This window comes from Hippopotamus amphibius, chromosome 13 (assembly GCF_030028045.1).
Source record: "Hippopotamus amphibius kiboko isolate mHipAmp2 chromosome 13, mHipAmp2.hap2, whole genome shotgun sequence".
NCBI lineage: Eukaryota > Metazoa > Chordata > Mammalia > Artiodactyla > Hippopotamidae > Hippopotamus > Hippopotamus amphibius.
The window spans coordinates 41,171,060-41,190,285 of record NC_080198.1 but is presented as its reverse complement, the minus strand read 5'-3'; the positions used below and the strand labels follow the sequence as shown (position 1 = coordinate 41,190,285).

General features: G+C 49.0%; 1 protein-coding gene across 2 annotated transcripts in view; it reads right to left on the bottom strand.

Moving 5' to 3' along the window:
- Window positions 1-18,624: 18,624 nt before the first annotated feature.
- FYCO1 (FYVE and coiled-coil domain autophagy adaptor 1) overlaps window positions 18,625-19,226 on the bottom strand; it is a 79,874-nt gene continuing 79,272 nt past the window's right edge. For both annotated transcript variants that reach the window (XM_057704435.1, XM_057704438.1), the window contains exon 18: window positions 18,625-18,778. In XM_057704435.1, coding sequence (XP_057560418.1) covers window positions 18,703-18,778 — 76 coding nt within the window. In that variant the 3' untranslated portion in view covers window positions 18,625-18,702. The remainder of the gene's footprint in view (window positions 18,779-19,226) is intronic.

The following is a 19,226-nucleotide window of genomic DNA, read 5'->3' as shown; positions in this document are numbered from 1 at the left end:
AAAAGGAAATAAAAAACTCAGAAAAGGATGAATTTGAATAACATGATTACTTTTGGTCAGGATTTGCCAAGTCAGGGTCTCCAAAATTGATTGGTCATCCCTGGTTGGTTCCTGGCTGCAATACCAGCGGTTTTCAAAGCAGGACTAACGAATAGCACTGCGGGCCTCCCTGGCTTTGCCACTTGCCTGAGCATCAGTGCGGCTGACCTCTGGAGGAGGCTCTGATTTCTCAGTGCACTGTGAATTGCTGTGGCTTCAGTTCTGATGCCACCCCTTCCAAAAGAAGACAGTGCCACAGTCCACAAATGCACAAGGCTTCATGAAAACTTCCATCTTTGGAGAATTTCTACCCTGGTTTTGGAGGCTGATTCCTATGCCAGGTCTTAGAGATTCTTGATCTAGAATCTTTCCAAACCACCTCAGATCTAATTCCCTTCTGGTCTCTTTGATCTGTTTCGGGCCAATGAAGGTCCCTGTTCCTGTTTTGAAACCATCTGCAGCACTGATCAATGAGCCCCTGGGCAACTGACCATACCAGCACGTCATCTGGATTCTGCTGGCTTCCAGCCCATTTCTGCCAGAGGTTCTGTGATTCCACACCTTGCTCCCGCGCTGATCTGGGCAAGGATTCAGCCTGTCCACTGGCGTCACGGAAGTGAAGGAGACTAAAAACCTGAGTTGGTGGGAACCTGGCTCTGTTATGGGCTCACTGTGTTGAGTGGCTTGCGTGATGGTCCACTCTGTCTGCTCCATATAAAATGGATTGGTCCTGTTTGCCCTTTTGCTTCTGAGGCCACTGCAAGGATATTTGCTTCCATGCTCCTCTTTTTCATACTGTATAATGCTAACATGTTAAAAAAAAAAGCTTTTGACTTAGAGATTAGGCTGAAAAAAATTAATATAATTCACCTTTGCTCTGTGTCTTTCTTTTAACTATTTGGCAAATTTATCACATTTAAAATCTTTATTTATTAGAAAAGTGCTTTTTAAATGACTGTTTAAAAATATCGATTATTTTCACTTTCTTCACCCTGTCTCTGTATTTTAAATGTGTACAATTAGAGATCAAATAGCCATCTCAGAGTGTGAAGAACAAGAGACTAGGATCGGGGAAATAACATTTCCAAAATACCATAAAATCATCTTGGCTGACCAATTTTTAATTTCTCCTCTGGCCAAACTTCTCTTCCAAGTTTCTCCCGGTTAGTCCAATGGAATTTCCAAGGAACACAATTACAGCAGCACCATAAACCATCCCAGCTTTGCCACCTGCTTCAGAGGAAGCATCTGATTTTCCCACTGGGCTGTGAATTGCCGTGGTTTTGGTTCCAAGGCCATCCTTTCCAAAGGGGACACAGAAGCACTAGACTCTGCTGTAGTGTCCTTCTTCTCCCCGCCCACTTCTAAACTACATGTTAGTAAGAAATAAAGTGAGCAGAAGGTGGGCAGCAACAAGAGAGCAAGGGCTAATCGAAGGCCTCGCCAACCCACCCCGAATGTGGGCAGTTAGTGGAGAATAAGCCCTGGACTGGGACCAGCATATCAGCATGGGTCCCCGCACAATGACAGCCGCCTACAGTCAAGGGGAGGATGACTTCCCCAAGGCAGGCTATGGACGGAGCTGTCCATATGGCCACCTCTTCCAGGAGAAGACCCAGATACCCTTTGAGGAACCTAGGCGAATAAGCAATAGTTATGGGCCAAAACTAAATAACACTGCAGTTAAGTGGGAGAACTCAACTGAGTTTGGCTTTTCCACCCCATGTCATTCTGATGCTGTGGTTCTGGTACCATATGTCCTGGGGGTCCCAGTGGAGCTGAGGACGGGGGAGGGAAGGCGGAGCCATGACTGTGCTTGTTCAGTCTACTCCAGCTTGTTCAACCTACTCCACCATGACGGAGACTTAGTGGGAGTTCAGAGGTAGATAAGGCTTTGCCCAGTGTTCATTAGTTGAGAAAAAATTGCGAAGGACTCTACTTTTTTCCCTTCTGACTTTTAAGAAAGGAGATGTGGGAACACCACAAGAACCATTATGAACCCTGCATTGCACCCTAACGCGCAGTGACCACGCCTAGTTCCAAGGGCTTCCTTTAGGACCCGACTGTCATTACTGGACTGTCCCAGTCCTAACACAGCTTCAATGCAGGATTAAAGACATGCTGCAGCTGTATTATATTTTAAAGATTTTAAGTATCCTTTGTTGGCAAATTGTCTTAGTTTTTAAATGATTGCATAAGTAGAACCATTTTACACTGAAATTAAACTAGGTTTTAGTAGCAGATTTATTCGAAGATAAAAATGTTGGAAGAATCAACAAGGGGAAACCCACTAGGGAGTTGTGATCCAATCAACATTTCTAGAAAATATGCTGTGTGCATACTTTTCTGAAGTAATGATAAAAGAGGATTATGATATGATTACATTTTACTGGAACTCTATCAATCAGAAACATCAAGAAACTGAATGAAATATGAGGTGTGTTCAGGACCAAAAAAGAAATGGCCTTTTCTACTGAAAGACATTTTTTATAATCTTAAGCCAACACATCACAATATGCACATTCAAGTGGGGACTGCCGTTTTGAAGCAGTCCGCTTGCAGGACTAGAGATCTGGTCCTTGGAGGCTATCTTTCAGGCCTACAGAATCCTCACTCGTTCATGCAGCAAACACTTGAGTGCATATCACGAGCCGGTCCCTTTCTATTCTCTGAGGTTATGATGGGAATACGATAGTCCTTTCCCTCATGATGTCTACGTTTGAGCAATATGGGAAAGCCAAGGCTCAGGCAAGAGCCCCCTCGACTGAGAATCATGAGGCTGCTGTCACTGTGTGGCTTAGAAACTGGTTTGTGGATAGTTTCCAAGATGAGCAGCCCCTTTGGGTGAGCGCGCCCTTGGACAGCAACTTTGTGTATGTTCCTCATCTGGCCTATGTGCCCAACACACCCTATGCCCAATGCCTTGTATATAGCAGATACACTATGCTGAATGAATAAATTTGTTAAAAGTTAAAATTGGTCATTTCTCGAATTTGTACTTCACATATTAGAAATCAGCTACCAGAAAACTTCCCCCCCCCCCAAAATTAGCAACATTGAGCAACGGGGTATCACGTCTGTTGGGCAGTAGTGTTACCCGCGGCAGCTTGAGAGGAGCTGGTGGTCAAGGAGGGCTGGCTAGAGTGGGACGGACAGCAGTGCCTTCCCACGGTCCTGTGAGTGGCTCAGACCGCTGCCGCCAACCCCTGTGAGAGGCGTGTGCTTATAATTTCTTCTGTCTGCCCACAGCGGCTGCTACAAACAGTCCTCTACAAGGAAGCAACCAGCTCCAGCGAGCTCCTTCCACCTTAACCTGTCAGCCTCACAGAAGGCCATGACCATCGCAGTGTGGTGGTTACGCGGAGTGTCTGTGCGATGGGCTTAAACACACAGCAAAGCTGCCATGAAGCCTGAAACCTTTGGATACCTCCAACTGTCTTCCTGCTTTAATAAATGAAAAGCTGGCACGTGTTTTGTGGCTGTAATCTTTCAGCAGGTGTGCTTCGTTTTCCAATTCTGAGTTGGCCTCACTGGTTGGAGCTTCACGTGGGTTCCAGGTCGAAGCACAGGTAGAAGCATCGCCCCACCCCACCCCTGGATATCTGTCCATCAGTGGATTTGACCTCTCTACAATGGAGCTGCTCCTCTTCCTCCTCCACTCTGGTCAGCTTGTCTCAAGCTAAGATCTGGTCAAAGGGCTCTAATTGACTTTGAGAAAAGGGGAAATAATCAGGGCCTCCAGAACCCACATCTCACACATTTTAGAGGCTCCAAAGAAATCTCTCTTCATTTGACAAATTTTTACTGACTGTTTACTATGCATGATTAATAAATATTGTAGCTTTAGAAGGTGCTCCTGCAACATAGTTTCTTCTGCTGCATTCCATAGGGCCCTCCTGTTACAACTGTGGTCTAAGCCCAGCATCCTCTTGGGACACGGAGTGTTTCTCTAACTAATCCTGTATGATTAATACAGACAACCCCAATAGCTAATGTCCCTTTCAATGCTTGTTTTATAAAATCCTACGAAAGACACACAAATGTGTTTCTCCAAAACGTGACTCTTAATGAGTTCCTCTCCGCTCTTGACATATTTATTTGTCACATTCAAATTTAGTACACAGGCTAAGTAAAAAATCTCTGTGGTTAATAGAGAGGAACCAACTGGATCTCCTTTCGTGAAATAATTTGTAAGGAACCTGGTCAGCACATACTCTCCAGCTGCCAGGTCCTTCAGGGTCCGCCTCTGCTGCACAGAGCAGCCCTGGCCAGAGCCGCGTGACCCAAGGGCCGGTCCCCTGCATCCAGCACTTGGGAGACGGGCGTAGAGTGTGTCAGCCTGTCAGGGGTGCTCTGATGGGCAGTATTCGCTCCAGAGCTTCCCACCAGGCTTGCTTCTCAGTTTGACTCCTCTCTCTGCCCAGGCCTGTTTCCTCCGACCTCCCTTCTTAGTCGTTGATCCCTAATAGACATTGAGCCCCCCAAATTCCAGCTCAGCATCTAGAGAAGTCAGCCTGCAACAATCTTTTCACCAGGGGCTGCCAACTGCAAGAGCACATTTGAGACCCGCCGGGTAAAGAGCACGGGGTGTCCAGAGCTACAGAGAGTTCGTGAGCATCTGTCACAGAATTCATCTCAGGAGGCTGGGGGCATGAGCCTGACTGATCTTAATTCAACCACCAGCAGACCTTCTTACACATCAATGGTCTGCCAGGCCCCGTGGGTACAGGACAGACACAGCCTCCCCTCTCAACCTTTCATGCCTCATCTCCTGCTTGCTTGCGCTGTGCCAGGTAGATACGGTAACTCAACCCATTTTACAGATGAAGAGGCTGAGCGTCAGAGATCAGGAATTCACCCAGCATCACGCCTACTAACTGGCAAGGCTAGGACATGACCCTGGGTGTGTCTGGCACTCAAGCCTTAGCTTTTTCCCATCATGCTGTCCCGCCTTGCCTGACATGGTAAGACAAACCAGCCATTGCTTTGGAGGGTTTGACCAACAATTTGCCAAGTCCCAGGCTGCATATCAGGGGATGCAAAGATGGATTGGCCAGCACTGCTTCAGATACCACTGCACACAAAGTCTAAACAATGGCGTGATGGCTGAGGCCCTGCTGAGCCCTCCTGCAAAAGTGGGCCATGTAGGTGTACCGGCACAGGATGATATCATCATCCTCACAGACTCAAGCAGCTTCCTCCCTGCTCCCTCTCCCGGGCTTCTCCCCAAACACATGCAGTTGTGGAGCCTCACATTCTTTGTGAAGGAGCCACAGATTCTGCTGCAGGTCTGCAGATGTGCAGGTCCAAGGACACTGCACCCAAATCTGGCCAGACTTATGGACACCCACCTGTCCTCCTGGCCCCATTCTGTTCCCACCTGTCTTTCCTAGCTCCTTTCTCACGAACACACCAGCGCATCTGCCAGCTGAATGCCACCAAGTGCATCAATGTCACACGGAACAGAAGAATCACCTTGCCAAGCCCTACTCAAACTCCTGACCTATGAAATCATGAGCTATAAGAAAATGCTTATTATTGTTTTAAGCCACTGGATTTTGGAGTAATTTGTTACGTAGCAGTTGATAAACAGAATTCTGAGAAGCCAACAATTCCTATTGTTAGTCTTTCAGATCCAATGTAATGGCGTGACCATCCTGGCCTACAATACGCATCACATGTGACAGACACTCAATAAATGTGTGTGAAATGAATCAATGGCCCCTCCAGTTTCAAATATTTGATTCCGTGGAGTGCACCCATCCTTGTGCAGCCCTGTATCTTGGGAAAATATAGCAACTGATCACAATACTTTAACCACTTCATTCAACAAAAACTTATGCAGCCTTTTCTACGTGTCAGGCATTGGACTTAGGCGACACTGAGCAAAAGCAGACCCAGGCCCAGTGCTCATGAAGCTAATCGTCCACAGATGATAGATGCTAATCAGACTGTCATGAAGAGATGGTTTAAAGATGCTAGTGAGTGTGTTATAGGAGGCTCTGACCTACTTCGATTTCAGGAGGCAGGGAAGGTTTCCCTGAGGAAGTGACACGGAGCTGAGGGCTGAAGGATGAGCAGGAATTACCTACAGGAAGAATGGGAGGGAGGGTGTACTGTAAGGCGGGAGTGGCACGTGCAAAGACCCTGCAGTGCCCATGCCTGTGCAACACTACCAGGCTAAGTGCTTACTAAAATGTCCCTGCCATTGAATTGGTTCAGGTCATCTCCATTCATGCTCTTTTCTCTTTAAACTCTTTAATTATGGTAACTTTAAAACTTACATAAATGTGGAGAGACTAGCATAATGAACCCCCACATGCCCATCACACAGCGTCAGCAGTGGTCAACATTCTCTCCATCCTCATCCCGCTTATCCCACTCACTTTCTTTTCTTCTTTCATTCCTTTTCTCTCTACTCCCTTCCTTCCTTTGCTCCTCCCTTCTCCCCTTTCTCCTGTCACTCCTACCTTTCTCCCTTGGCTTCTTCCTTTCTTTATCTTTGCTAGAATATTTAAAAACAAATCCAAGACACCATACAATTTCCCTCAAAAATCATGCTCTTATCCTCATAAAGCTCCAGATATACATGAATGAATGAATGATTGAATACTGGGTGGAAACTTCCTGTTTGGCTGGACCATCCCTTACCAAAGGGACTGAGTGCGGTACAGAGCCAGCTGGGAATGAATGAGCGAACTCTAAAAGGTCTCACACTGTGGGTGACACTTTCTCAGGGGGACTAACAATCTCGGGAACTCAGAATACCCTGGTGAGGCTAGCAAAGGCAGAGTGAGCTGCAGGACTTTCTCTCCTTCAACTTTTGGAAACAAGAAAGTCTCTAAGGGCCAGAAGAGGTCTGACCCACTGAGCTGGTGTGGGACCAGCAGCTCTAATTCTCACTGGTGTCACTGAGGCAGGAAAGTGATCATCACAATTAAGGAGCTAAAAGAAGACTCTGGATGTTTTCACTGGTGACTGGAGGGTTATAAGCGTGAGGGAGGGCAGACTGGAGAGAAAGGTAGGGGTTTGCTCAGACCCAGGTGATGAATTTAGATTTTATTCCACTGTCAGAGAGAAGATATTTAAGTGGGAGTGTGACTTGCTCTAACTTGAGGTTTTTTTGTTTGTATGTGCTTTTGTTTTTTGGGCCACACTGCATGGCTTGTGAACTTCCCTGACCAAGGCTCAAACCCACGGCCCCTGCAGTGGAAACGTGGAGTCTTAACCACTGGACCATCAGGAAGTCCCTAACTCATGTTTTAAAGATCTCTAAAGCTCCTGGGTGAAGAAAGGTTGGCAGGGGTTGGGTGAGGGGGAAGGAAAGGGTCGAAGCAGAGAGACCAGCTAGGAGGACGCTGCAGTAGTTCAGGAAAGAGACGACAGTGGTTGGGCTTAGGGTGATGTGGCAGAGGTGGTGGAGACAGGTGGGTGACTTTCAGTCTCATTCTGGGAGTGGAAGCAACAGGTGCGACTGAGGGTTGAGAGAAAGAAAGGAATCAAGGATGACTCAGGTTTTTAGCTTGAACTTCTGGGCAGTTGGTGGTGCCACCACTGGGGATGTGAGGATTAGTGGAGAAGAAGCCTGGAGGTGGAAATCAAGAGTTCCATCTAGGACCATCCAAGTGGAGATGTCACCTAGCTATCCACGCAAGGTTGGAGTTCAGAGAAAAGATGCAAATCTGGAGGTCACCCCCGTGAAGATGACAGTCATGTCCATGGGAAGTGCTGAGATCAAGACAGAGTGCAAGGGGACTTCCCTGGTGGTGTAGTGGTTAAGAATCTGCCTGCCAATACAGGGGACATGGGTTTGATCCTTGGTCCGGGAAGATCCCACATGCTGCGCAGAGCAACTAGGCCCATGTGCCGCAACTGCTGGGCCTGCCTGCCACAACTACCAGCCTAGAGCCCATGCTCCGCAATAAGAGAAGCCACTGGATTGAGAAGGCTGTGTACCACAATGAAGAACAGCCCCCGCTCAACACAACTAGAGAAAGCCCGCGTGCAGCAACGAAGACCCAATGTAGCCAAAAATGGACAAATAAATAAATAATAAACAAATCTTAAAAAAAAAAAAAGACAGATTGGAAAGGACTGGGGGTGGGAATGGGGCAGGATGCAGCTCTAGGAACTTCCCATTAGAGGCTGGATAGATGAGGAGCCTGTGTGGGGGACCAAGCAGTGACCATTCAGGTAAGAGAAATGGGAGAGGACTGGTACCATGGGAGCCAAGCAAGGAGGGATCAAGGAAGGGTCAACTGTGTTGAGATGCTTAGAAGCTGGAGGATGAGGACAGGGAGTATATCTGGACTTGGCTCCGTGGAGGCTGGCTGTGGCCTTGATGTGAGTAGCTTCTGAGGCATAATCAAGACAGATTGGGGCTGGGTGAGAAGCAAATGGGAAGTGAGGATCTGGAAAGGCAATGTACAGACAACATTTGCGTCAGATTTGCTGTGATGAAGTATACAGTTCATCCAATAAAACAATTTTCTGATATGGTATTCTCTTTTTGTCTCACAATGAAATCAAAGATATGATTTTAAGAACTTGCTTGTCCTTTGTTCAGCTGTGTCCCAGTTATTATTGCCACAAAGCTCAGTGACATAAAACAATAACCATTTCTTGTGATCCCCATTCCATGGGTCGGGAATTTGGAAGGGGATCGGCTGAGTGTGTCTAGCCTGAGGTCTCTCACGCGGCTGCCAGCAGATGTTGACCAGGGCTGTGGTCACCTGATAGCTGCACTGGGAAGGTCAAGCCACACAGCTGGAAGCTGAGCTGGCTGCCAAGTAGGGTGCTGACACACAGTCCCTTAGCCTGGAGGTCTCCCATAGCAGCTGGCTTCCCCCGAGCAAGGGTCCAAGAGGACCAGGGGGAAGTTGTATGTCTCTTTCTGACCTGGCACCAAAAGTCAGTCACATAGCATTACTTTGGCTGTTCTCCACGATCAGAGCAGTGCCAGGCCAGCCCAGGTTCAAGGGGGAGCGGCCACAGACCCATCTCCTATGGGAGGAGTGTCAAATAACTTTGGGTTGTATTTTACGACCACTAGAAGCTGCTATTCTGTAAGTTAAGTTGTCTTTCCATGATCCCAACGGCTCAATCCCCTATCTACCTAGCTGATTGAAACCCAGAGAGGAGAGGAAAAGGGTTGGATAAGTAAGGCGTATGTAGACAGTTTTCTTGATGATAATAGCTATCACATTTCTGAGTGACTCTTTATGGGAACCCCTCCACAAGGCCCTTTTTGATCTTATGTGGTTTCCACAGCATCATTATGAAGTAGCTACTGTTGTGTCTCCCATTTAACAGATGCAGAAAGCGGGGCATGGAGTAACTTCACCCCTGCAAGCCGTAGCTAGCAGGTAGTGATACCAGGAATCCATTCATGTCTTCTTGATACTAGAATCTGACCTCCCAGATACTCTGTTACACTTTCTTCCCAATGAGAGTTCACGTACTTTTGTTGCAGTGGTCAACTCACACCATGGAACCTAGGAATAGCTCTTCTCTCACATAGGCTGAGTCAGGATGGTGCCATGGCCGCAGATGTGCCAGCCCTGAGGTTAGGGGAGCAGGAGCCCTGATCCGATTGTGGCTTGCTCCCAGGCCCTCCCTTCCTGGCTTTGTGCGGTCATGCTTAGGGGCAGTTGGCCCCTTTGGTGAACACAGGAAGATGGTTACAACTTTGTTATGACTTGAGCGCGTAGGAATTGCACATTTGGTTGTTTACTGGGAAACGGAGATAACCATAAAGTGATGTGAATTTGTTCTTTTTATAAATTAGTTTCCAAATTTTACAAGTTACACTGATATGTAATAAAAATAATTCTGTGGTATAGAAAGTTAGAAAAGTAAAAGCCACCAGCTCCAAAGCCCCCCTTCCACAGGCAGCCATTCTTCAACCTGCCTGCCTTGAACGTGCTCTCTCCTGTGTTCTGCTGTCACAGGTGACGTGTCCACGAAGAGTCTTGTGTGTATCTCTGTGCACGTGGATGAGTGGATCTAGAGGAGAAGGCCTGTGTTTTTCGGAAGGAGAGTGAGAATTGGGGTGCAGGGGGAGGTGCAAGAAGGGAAGATCATCTGACTGCAGTAGAATGATTACAAAAATGGTCTTTCTCCACCCCTTGTCCCCAAAGCCTTTACAATGTGACCTTGCAGTTCCTCCCATCAAGAGGAGTCCCTTTCCCTACACTTTGAATCTGGGCTGGCCTGTGACTTGCTTTGGCCAATAGAAAGTGGTCAAAGTGATGCTATGCAGTTCCTGAGACTAGGTCTCCCAAGGCTTGTGTACTCCTCGCTCTCTCGGAAACCTGCCCGGCAGGCATCCGAACAAGCCTGGGTCGTGCTGCCGGGGGAATGGGAGACGTGAGGAGCAGAGCACAGTCGTCTGGCCAAGGCCATGCTAGCCCAACCAACTGTGGTGACCAACCAACTGACCACAGACACAGGAGTGAGCCCAGCCAAGATCGGCGAGCAGCCAGCCATCCCTCAGACGTGAGCCAGCACAGCTGAGGTGAGCGGAACTGCCCAGATGACACACAGCTGACGGAGGGCAGACACGCCAGTGAGCCCAGCATGAGTGAGTCCAGAAGACCCTCTAGTCAACCTACAGATGTGTGAGTGAAATAAGTGCTTAGTGGTGTAAGCCACTGGTCTTGAGGCTGTTTGTTATGCACTGTTATTGTGACAATCAATAACTGATAAAGCCTCTTGTATGGAAGATGATACACAGTAAGTGTCTGAAGGTCAAGGACTGCCACAGTATAGCTTGGTATATGGAAGTCTGGTTTCTTTTAATCACTGGAGAATCTGTGTTCCAGTGAAATGAGAACGGTTTGGAGAAAACTACTCCCACAGCCGTCTCAGCCTGGTAGTAACACTGTTCTCCAAGTGGTTCAGACTTATCAACTTCCCTGGGTCTTTGGTTTTCTCATCTGTAAAAGGTGGCTGACTTATGGCAAGAGCCTATTAAATTATACATGCTGCTATTAATTATATGTTATTATTAATAAACCAGTGCTGCAATGAGCTGATCTTTCTAATCTTTTCCATGACGACCTGCCAGAACCCAAAGGTCCTTTTTTTCCCCCTCAAACATCCCTTTGACAATTTGACAAAGCCTACAGCCTCCTTCTCAAAATGTTTTAAAATGAATAAAATAAAACATAGGATTATAAAAGAAACCAATTACACTGAAATGTAATTCTATTAAAACCAATCTGTGAACTAGTAATACACATGCCTCTTTATGAACACATTAAATAAAATCTAACAGCAGGCCTAATGACAACTTTCATTTCACAGTGGAAATGGGCATATGTGATATTTTGAGAGTCTGCAACAACTTTCATGCAACATGAAAATATCTGTCATTTTTGCCAGTGACAGAGACACAGGTCTTGCTAATACATACTAGTGTGGCATGCCGTCTACATTCATAATTGAAGGAAGACCTAAATTTTAGTTAGATAATAGGAGAAAGATGTCATTTTTCAAGTTCACACACCTTCTGAATTCTGTGTATGGAACAGGGTTTGGGTTAAATGGCAACCCATATTTAACCCAAACCCTTTGGTACCAAACTCATATGTCTTCCACTAATTTTTAAATGTGGACACGTATGGGACTACTTTGGATTTCGGGGAGGGAATGTTTTTCCATTTACAAATGACTCCAGGTAGCAACATGTCCCTTGAATACAAATACAAGCCACACACACACACACACAATTATGGCTGTAAAAAGATTTTACCTGTAGAATAGTTTCATACCAGGTGATTCATTTAGAAATATCTTTCTCTCCAAGAATGACATTTCCATCACTGCATCCCAGTGCTTGACTCAAGGAATTGAGGGATAGGTCCTGGTTCCAAGACTTGAGGGTCACTGGTAGAGTTAAATTAGGAGACATATCCATTAGCTGATTTTACCCCTTTCCTCACGTTCTAACCAAAGTGGTGACACAGTAGTGACCATCGAGGACTTTCTGGTGTGGCCCACAGATCACCTCCACCAGAATCACCTGGCGGCCTTGCGAATGACCGGACCTGATGAACCAGCACTGACGTGGGGAGTGCCCGTGACTGCGTTTTAACATGCCACCAAGGTAACCCAAATAACAGGACTTTCTTCTAAGAAACTCTCTGCTACTTGCTTTGTATTTACTGACACTTAACAAGTGAACGGTTTGACTCTGGAACAAAATGGAGCCACGGGTGAGTCTTGGGATTTTCCTGATAGCTTAACAGCAGAACCCTTGATAACTAAGCAGCCTGTGCGCCTGATCTGTGCCTGATGGGTCCCTATTCCTCTTTCACAGCTTCATTTTGGGGGTGTGAACATGTGATTCTCTTTCTGAGAACACCCAACAGTCCTGTGGGGGTCCTGGCTGGTGGAGGAGGGCTGTCTTCACAAAGACCTTTGGTTCTACACACGGAACCTGTCTGTTGTACAAAGGCCACTTGGGGGCTGATGTTGCTGTCACGCCCCAGGGTCATTTTGTGAAAGCATGTGGGGCCTTGAAGTCAGCCTCAGAGATGGAGGGACAAATTGGATGACCTCCGCGTCTGCAGTCACTGCCTTATGTGTCTGTTCGGTAAACCTGCCATTTCCCCACTCCCCTTTCCTCCCACGAAAAGGCGGTTTCTGCTAACCTGGCCTGCGGTGTGGCCCCCTCGAGGCCTCCCAGGAGGCCCTTCTGCTGCTGATCCCCTCTTCTCACCCCTTCTTCACTCTCCTATCCTTTCAGCCTCTTCCACCCCTCACCCACTTTCCTTTCTCACGCCAGGGAGAAGACAGCGCCTGCCCCACTGACCTGGCAGACGGATTGCGACCTCCCAGGAACGGTGTCCGTCTCTCCTCCTTGGGAGTGGAAAGCTGGGAGGCCTCCCTGACATCACCTTCCCTTTGAGGATTCTGTGGAGCCACAGGCCCAAAGCCAAACCTGTTCTGGGAATGAGGCCTTCCCTGGGGAAGGACACTCACGCACCTCAGGCTTGGCAAGGCAGGCTCCCTTTGCTCTTTTTTGAGCTAAGAAGACAACTCATTCCAGGCTTCAGATGGGGCTGCCAAGTCTCGGCACGAACCTCAGCACGAACATGCCAGAAGGTGCGAGGAAACCACACAAGCCTCCATCCTCCCCCAGAGCTCGGGGGACGGACCAGCAGACACACATCAAAGACCAGAGATTGGCAAGCACACTTCTGCTCCGCTATACCATTTTTCTTCAGAAACCAGCAGGTGTGGGAAAAGTAAAAGGCTGACCTTTCTTTCAACCCTAACCCACTTCGAGCGGCTTTCATAATAGCTCTGCTCTCCCCTGGGTTTTGATGGCTTCAGCTTCAACCACTCCCTCAAAAAAAGTCCGTTTTCTCATCCCGGGCGACAGGTTTCACCATCTATTTGCTTTTCAGATGTGCGTGGGTGGCGGGCCCCACTCGCCAGATTTTTCCCACGCATCTTCAAACCGAAAGGGCTGACCCTGCAGAGAGTGTCCTTTTGAGTCACCTGGGGAATCTCTACATCATCCAGCACCGCCGGCGGAGCGGGCGGAAGAGGCGTTGCACTGAGTGCCACGGAGCCTACGGACACTGAGATGGGCCAGAATGCCTGGAATCGAACGGGGGCTTGGAAAACCTGGAGCAGAGGAGTGGTTTGGTCACCTTGGGCTACTCAGTGGTTCAGCAGGTGGGGGTGAGGTACACCGGGATTCTGACACGAAGGCCCCAGATCGCAGACCAGATAGAGCAGCCTGCACATCTCTGTGTCCTGGTCAGTTCTCCTTCTAGGCCCAGTTCATGTGGCCACCTGTGTCTTTCGAGGGACTGGCCTATTAATACAGAAATCCTTCTGCTGTCCTGTTTCGGGTACTTAGATAAACCACTCTTCTGTTAGGACAGGAAGAGGCTTGACTTGAGGGCACAGGGGGTTGCAGGCATTGGATTGAGTGACTGCCTCCCCTCCACCTTCCTCAAACCGCCCCTGCAGGCTTGTCCTTCTCTGCCATGGGGGTTTGGGGAGTTTATCTCTGGCCAAGTTGGTCGATGGGATTGTCGATGGCCTAGAGCTGACCAAGGCACCAAGTGTCCTCGCTGATTCAGAGGCTGGCGAACACTCTGGTGTCTGGCACGGTGCTCGATGCTGTGGGGTGGGGCAGAGGAGGGAGACGAAGATGAAAGAAACACAGTCCTGGCCCTTCAGGGAACAATACGGTCACGGAAAGTGTACCTTATTCCTGAGTAACCGATGAAAGAAGAGGCCACAGGAGAATCCGGGGAGGAGGGGGAGGGTTGGAGGAAGGGAGGGGGAGGGAAGGGGGGCTGGGAGGGGCTCTGTGGGGCACAAGGCACTCAGGAGAGGCGAGTGAGGATGGACTGCCCAGCCTGAGCTCAATCTGCCAGGTGGAGGAGTGCCTGGGACATGCAGCTCGGGGCCTGTGTCCGAGCTCTTTGCTGATCCTCTGTGCTCCCTCGTCCGGGCAGTGTTCCCCAGATTTGTATCCAGATTGCCTAACTGTGGTTTTAGGCCATCTGTGACCTCTTCCCCCACCCCGTTATTCTGGTAAATCAGGTTGCTCTTTGCTCAGCGTGCTCTTTGAGGACCCGGGGAGGGCTGGGGGATTTTGCTGAAAGCAGAAGCTCATCTGGCAGAGGGCGGTGGGTTGGTGCATTGCGTTGGCTCAAGCAGGTCTGAATATGGGCCTCGGAGCACACCGTGGGTCCAGATATCAGGCCACGTCAGACGTCTTAGCACAGCTGCTGGCTCGAGACCTTCTGAAAAGTCACAGTGTAAGATGTGTCCCAGTAGGGCATCTCAACCCCGACTCTGCTGTGGGCAGCTTCATCACTCGTCTTACGTCTCAGTGGAATGAAAGATGACACTATTCTCAAAGTCATAGTGTTTATTTAAATCCTGAGGTTAAACATAAGACATTCCCAAATGGTGCAGCAGAGGCTATAAGGAAATACAAAAGTTCCTCACCCCCACTGTGCAGGTGGAGCGTTGGCATATAGTGTGCTTCCGGGTAATTCTTTGGCAGATAAGAATGAGATGGGCTCCCAGACCCTCTATCCCGTAAGGCCCCGAGAATTGAGGATTAATCAATTAAAGTGCAATTCCGATTTGGAAGCCGCCCAACTGAGGCTTCGCTGTTGCTCTGCAGCCACCAGGGGCAGGAGCATCTCTGGATAACACTGGTCCTGAGGTTCTAAGGAAGCCCTTTTATCAGAGATGCCTCCCCAAATGTAAAGATGTACTTTATTATTTTGAAAAAGTGCTTAAGAGAGAAAATGCATTATTAACTCAGTCTTTCCTGTTTCCTTGGAAGAATCACAATGAAAAGAGGAAAACTCATCCAAGGTTCTACTTTTGGGTAAGTGCTTTGTAAACATGGAAGGCTGACTTCACAGTCTCTGTGCTGGGCGACCTTGGTTCTGAGCATCACAGATGATGGCTCTGCTGATTCTCAAACCCTCTGAGCCAAGGATGGGATTCTCCCATGTAGAGTCAGCAAGGTGGGCTTCTAAAATCAAAACTCTTATAAAATCATATCAATGCACATCTAACCAGTATCACAAAACACAGACAAATGGGGATTTCTTTTCATGTGAGTCTGGAATGACTTCACAACCTAAGGTGAGTGACAACTGAAATTTTCCAGAAAACCCATCCCCTTTATTTTCTAATTATATAGTGTGGCTTTTCATTTCTACTTTCCAAGCCCTCTGTGGTGTTTCAGTTCCAGGTTCCTGCTTGAGAATTTCCTTGCCTGTTCTTGGTCTGGTCAACCAGGAGCAGATGGGCTCCAGCCAGAAGTGCTCTGTAGAGGCCGCACTTTCTCCCAAACGCCCTTCCTTGCTTTGGATGGGGGTGCCTGACAGAGGCCATGTTCTCGGGCGAGGGTGATCAGTGGCTTCTGAGGCAGTGGGGAGCAAGGCAGTTGGTATCAATACTAAAGAGCGGTGGTTAGTCAGAGAACTAGGCCATCAAGGGGCTGTTGAGGGGTTTTTTTTTGTTTTGTTTTGTTTTGTTTTAAGTAGTGATCTGGGATTCCAAGGATGTTTCCTTCTTGTTGATTTCTAGTGTCTTTCAGTCTACTGGCTGCAGCCACCACTTTCAATAGCTGTCTTTCATTGTCGTTTGCCTTAAAAAAAAGAAATACCCCAACACCAAAACCTCAGTAAAGTTTGGGAACCTATTTAAAATAAGAAGCTATTTATACAAGCCATACTTAAATATCTCTAGCTGCGTAGTGCACAGCAAACCCGAGCTCGCACCGCAAAGTAACAAGGGACAAGAGTCCACTCAGCACAAAAAAATAAATATGCTGCAGAAGCAGGTGTGACCGCAGGGGGTGGGCCTCGGAACACAGCAAAGGCCTTTATGCACAACTGCAGTCACTGTCTGCAGTGGGGGCAGAAGGCGCCCACGCTCTCCTGCAGGAGTGGCTCTGGGTTGGCTTCACAAGAGCCAAGTGATTTTTTAAGCTGCAGTTGGTCCCCTGCTGGGCTGAGTGACAGAGGTTCAGAACCAGCCTCAGATGGAATGTCCCAAGCCTTTCACAGGAAACACGTCAGCTACTCTCGAAATGCTGGTTCTAGCTGCAGAGGATGGTGGTGATACCAGCAGGCCATCACCTTGGCCAGGGTCTCCATGGTATCCTAAGCATTCAAACCAAGATTCCAAACTGCTTTGGGTTCTTTTGTTAGTTTCTCTCATGTGGTGAACGAGCTACATCTGATTATCCTTTCCAAGGGGGCAGGTGACTTTAAAGGCAGGGTAATTTGCCCTGAACAATCTCCAGGCTGTGTGGCACCCTGTGAGGACAAGCAGGAGGCTAGGAAGTCTCTGGGGGCCTGGCCATTTCTGTTTTGGTGCTGAGCAGGACCTTGCTTGAGGAGTTGCTAGAGACTGACGGCTTTCTGCCACAGGTGGCTGCTCCCAGGAAAAAGCACAAGAGGTCCAGCTTTTCTCTGGGCCAATCTCTCTGGAAGATTCTGTTCATCATGTCCCAAGCTCCACTTAAAGTGACTGGAAGGGCCTAAGTCTCCTGTTTAAATGAAAGCTCTGAGTCCACTGGCAAAGTCATTTCCTCTTGCCCCTGCCCCATGAGTCTTCTCTGCTGGCTCACTGTGGGTATGGGTCTAAGCTGAACTTGGCCTGGGGTTCCTGACCCATTCTCCAGCTCTCAAAATCGGTCAGACCAGGCTCGTGAACAAAAAGACAAGCTTTGAGGTGGTGTGACTCGGCTGAGTCACCAGGCTAGCTGGAGGACTGGCTGGGCCCAGCACTCAGACCCGCGGTCACACTGCCCGGCACCCTCTCCCTCATCCCGGCCAAGATGGGCTGCTTTGTCAGATGCTCTGCTCACTGTGGAGGTTCCTGGGTCCTGCCTGCCCCGTGCGCAGGGCACAAAGAGGCCATCAAAGGCGAGCCCTCTGTGGTGGGAGAGAAGGGCCACAGAGAACAGCAAGACTATCTCCTTCTTGTCCCAGAAAAGGACAGAGGATTCATCTGCCCCAAAGGGAGGCAGCTCCCAGGTGTCAGGTGCAGGCTGAGCAGCAGGAAGTGGGCAAATGGGGTGCGGGGAATCTGGTGTGGGGAGGAGGGACCGAGAGGTGAGCAAAGAGCAGATTCATGAATTGTGCCTGTTTACACTTGAGTCACCAAAGACTCCTGTTAAAGAAGCCCCAATTTTTAGAAGTGCTTCCTACCGATTATGATCATAGTAAACATACCTGCAGGTGAGGCAGAAACTTACTGATCTACACACACAGGCCAGCAGCTGAGCAGTGAGCCCTATAGGCGGATGCAGAATCCTACGCTTTCGTCATGGCGTTGACGTCACCCAGCACCTGGGCTCTGGCTGTCCGTATACAGACAACACTGCAGGCCCTCAGCAGCTGGGTTCTGTTTCCTGGATTAGCTTCACTTCTGATGCTAAGGGTGATGTTTTGAGCTGTTAAGAGGCCCGGCTGAGTGAAGGGCTTTGCTCAAAGACAGAACTGCCCAGACAGAAGAGCCAGGAGGAAAGTGCAGCTGGAGGCCCCTCTGCAACGCCTGAGTGCTGGAGCAGACCTGGACTCCTGGGGCAGGAAGGGACAGGAGCATGATGGAGGAGGCTGGTTGGCATCTGGCGTGGGCACCTGGGTGACCCGACCTCCTTTTCCTGGAAGGACTTGAGGGCTTCACAGGGACTGGCCAGGGCATCCTAGCTCATGGTCACCTGTGATGCCTGGCCCCGGGCTGGACACGGGGGCCATGTCTCTCCACAGGCAGAAGTCAGGATCCCCCCTGGCCTGGGAAACTCTCTATCGGAGGCCTAGAACCAACTGTGACCCCAGGAGAGGCCGATGCTCTCCTGAGTGTTTAAACCTTTGGCACAGTGTCCCTCTGGCTGTGAGGACAATGGGAACACTGCTTGAGCCCTTACAAGCCACGGGCTAAGAGTGACGTGCGTGGTGCTGAGTACACAGCGCTCGGAACAACGCAGCTCCGAGGAGCAGCCCGGGGCCTGTCTCTTAAAGTTGCATAGTGGATACTGATGGCTTCAGAGCAGCTGTTTTTTGTTTTTTGGGTTTTTTAAGTGTTTTATGTGATAGGTGAGGAAGAGTAGTGTTTTCTATGGGTACTGTGAAACTATTAAAATTCAGGTGCTTGATGCTACGGGAAATCACTTCCATCGTAGATTACAGGCCGGTCAACTGTTAAGTGATAATATACTTTCTTGGAGACAAACCTGAGGAAACAGAAATGGAAAAGGAGAGTGTTACCCTGAGGGCTGAAAGTCCGAGGGGCAGTGGCTGCAGCGACCTGGCTGGGGTGCGTGCTGGCTGGCACGGGGAGCCTTTGTCAGAGACCTCTGCTTGCAGGCTGGGGCCCTCACAGAATGCATGGACTCTTCCAGGCCCCCTCACCCCCATTTCCTGTCTGTCTGGCAGTGACATCTCCCTGTAAAGTGTCAGGGGTCTTGGGACACCGCCACAGACTTTCCTGGGGCTTGGGTGCAGAAATGCCCATGTGGTCCCACACTGCGAGGCACCCCCTCCCCTACCTTGCAGCTCTGAAGCAGCCCCAGGGGTCTCAGGCGCACAGGTGGTCTGGACTGTACTGGGGAAGTGGATGGAGCAGGCGTGGAGAGGACACACATGGTGGAAGTGAGCCTAGATTTCATTCTGACTAGGCAT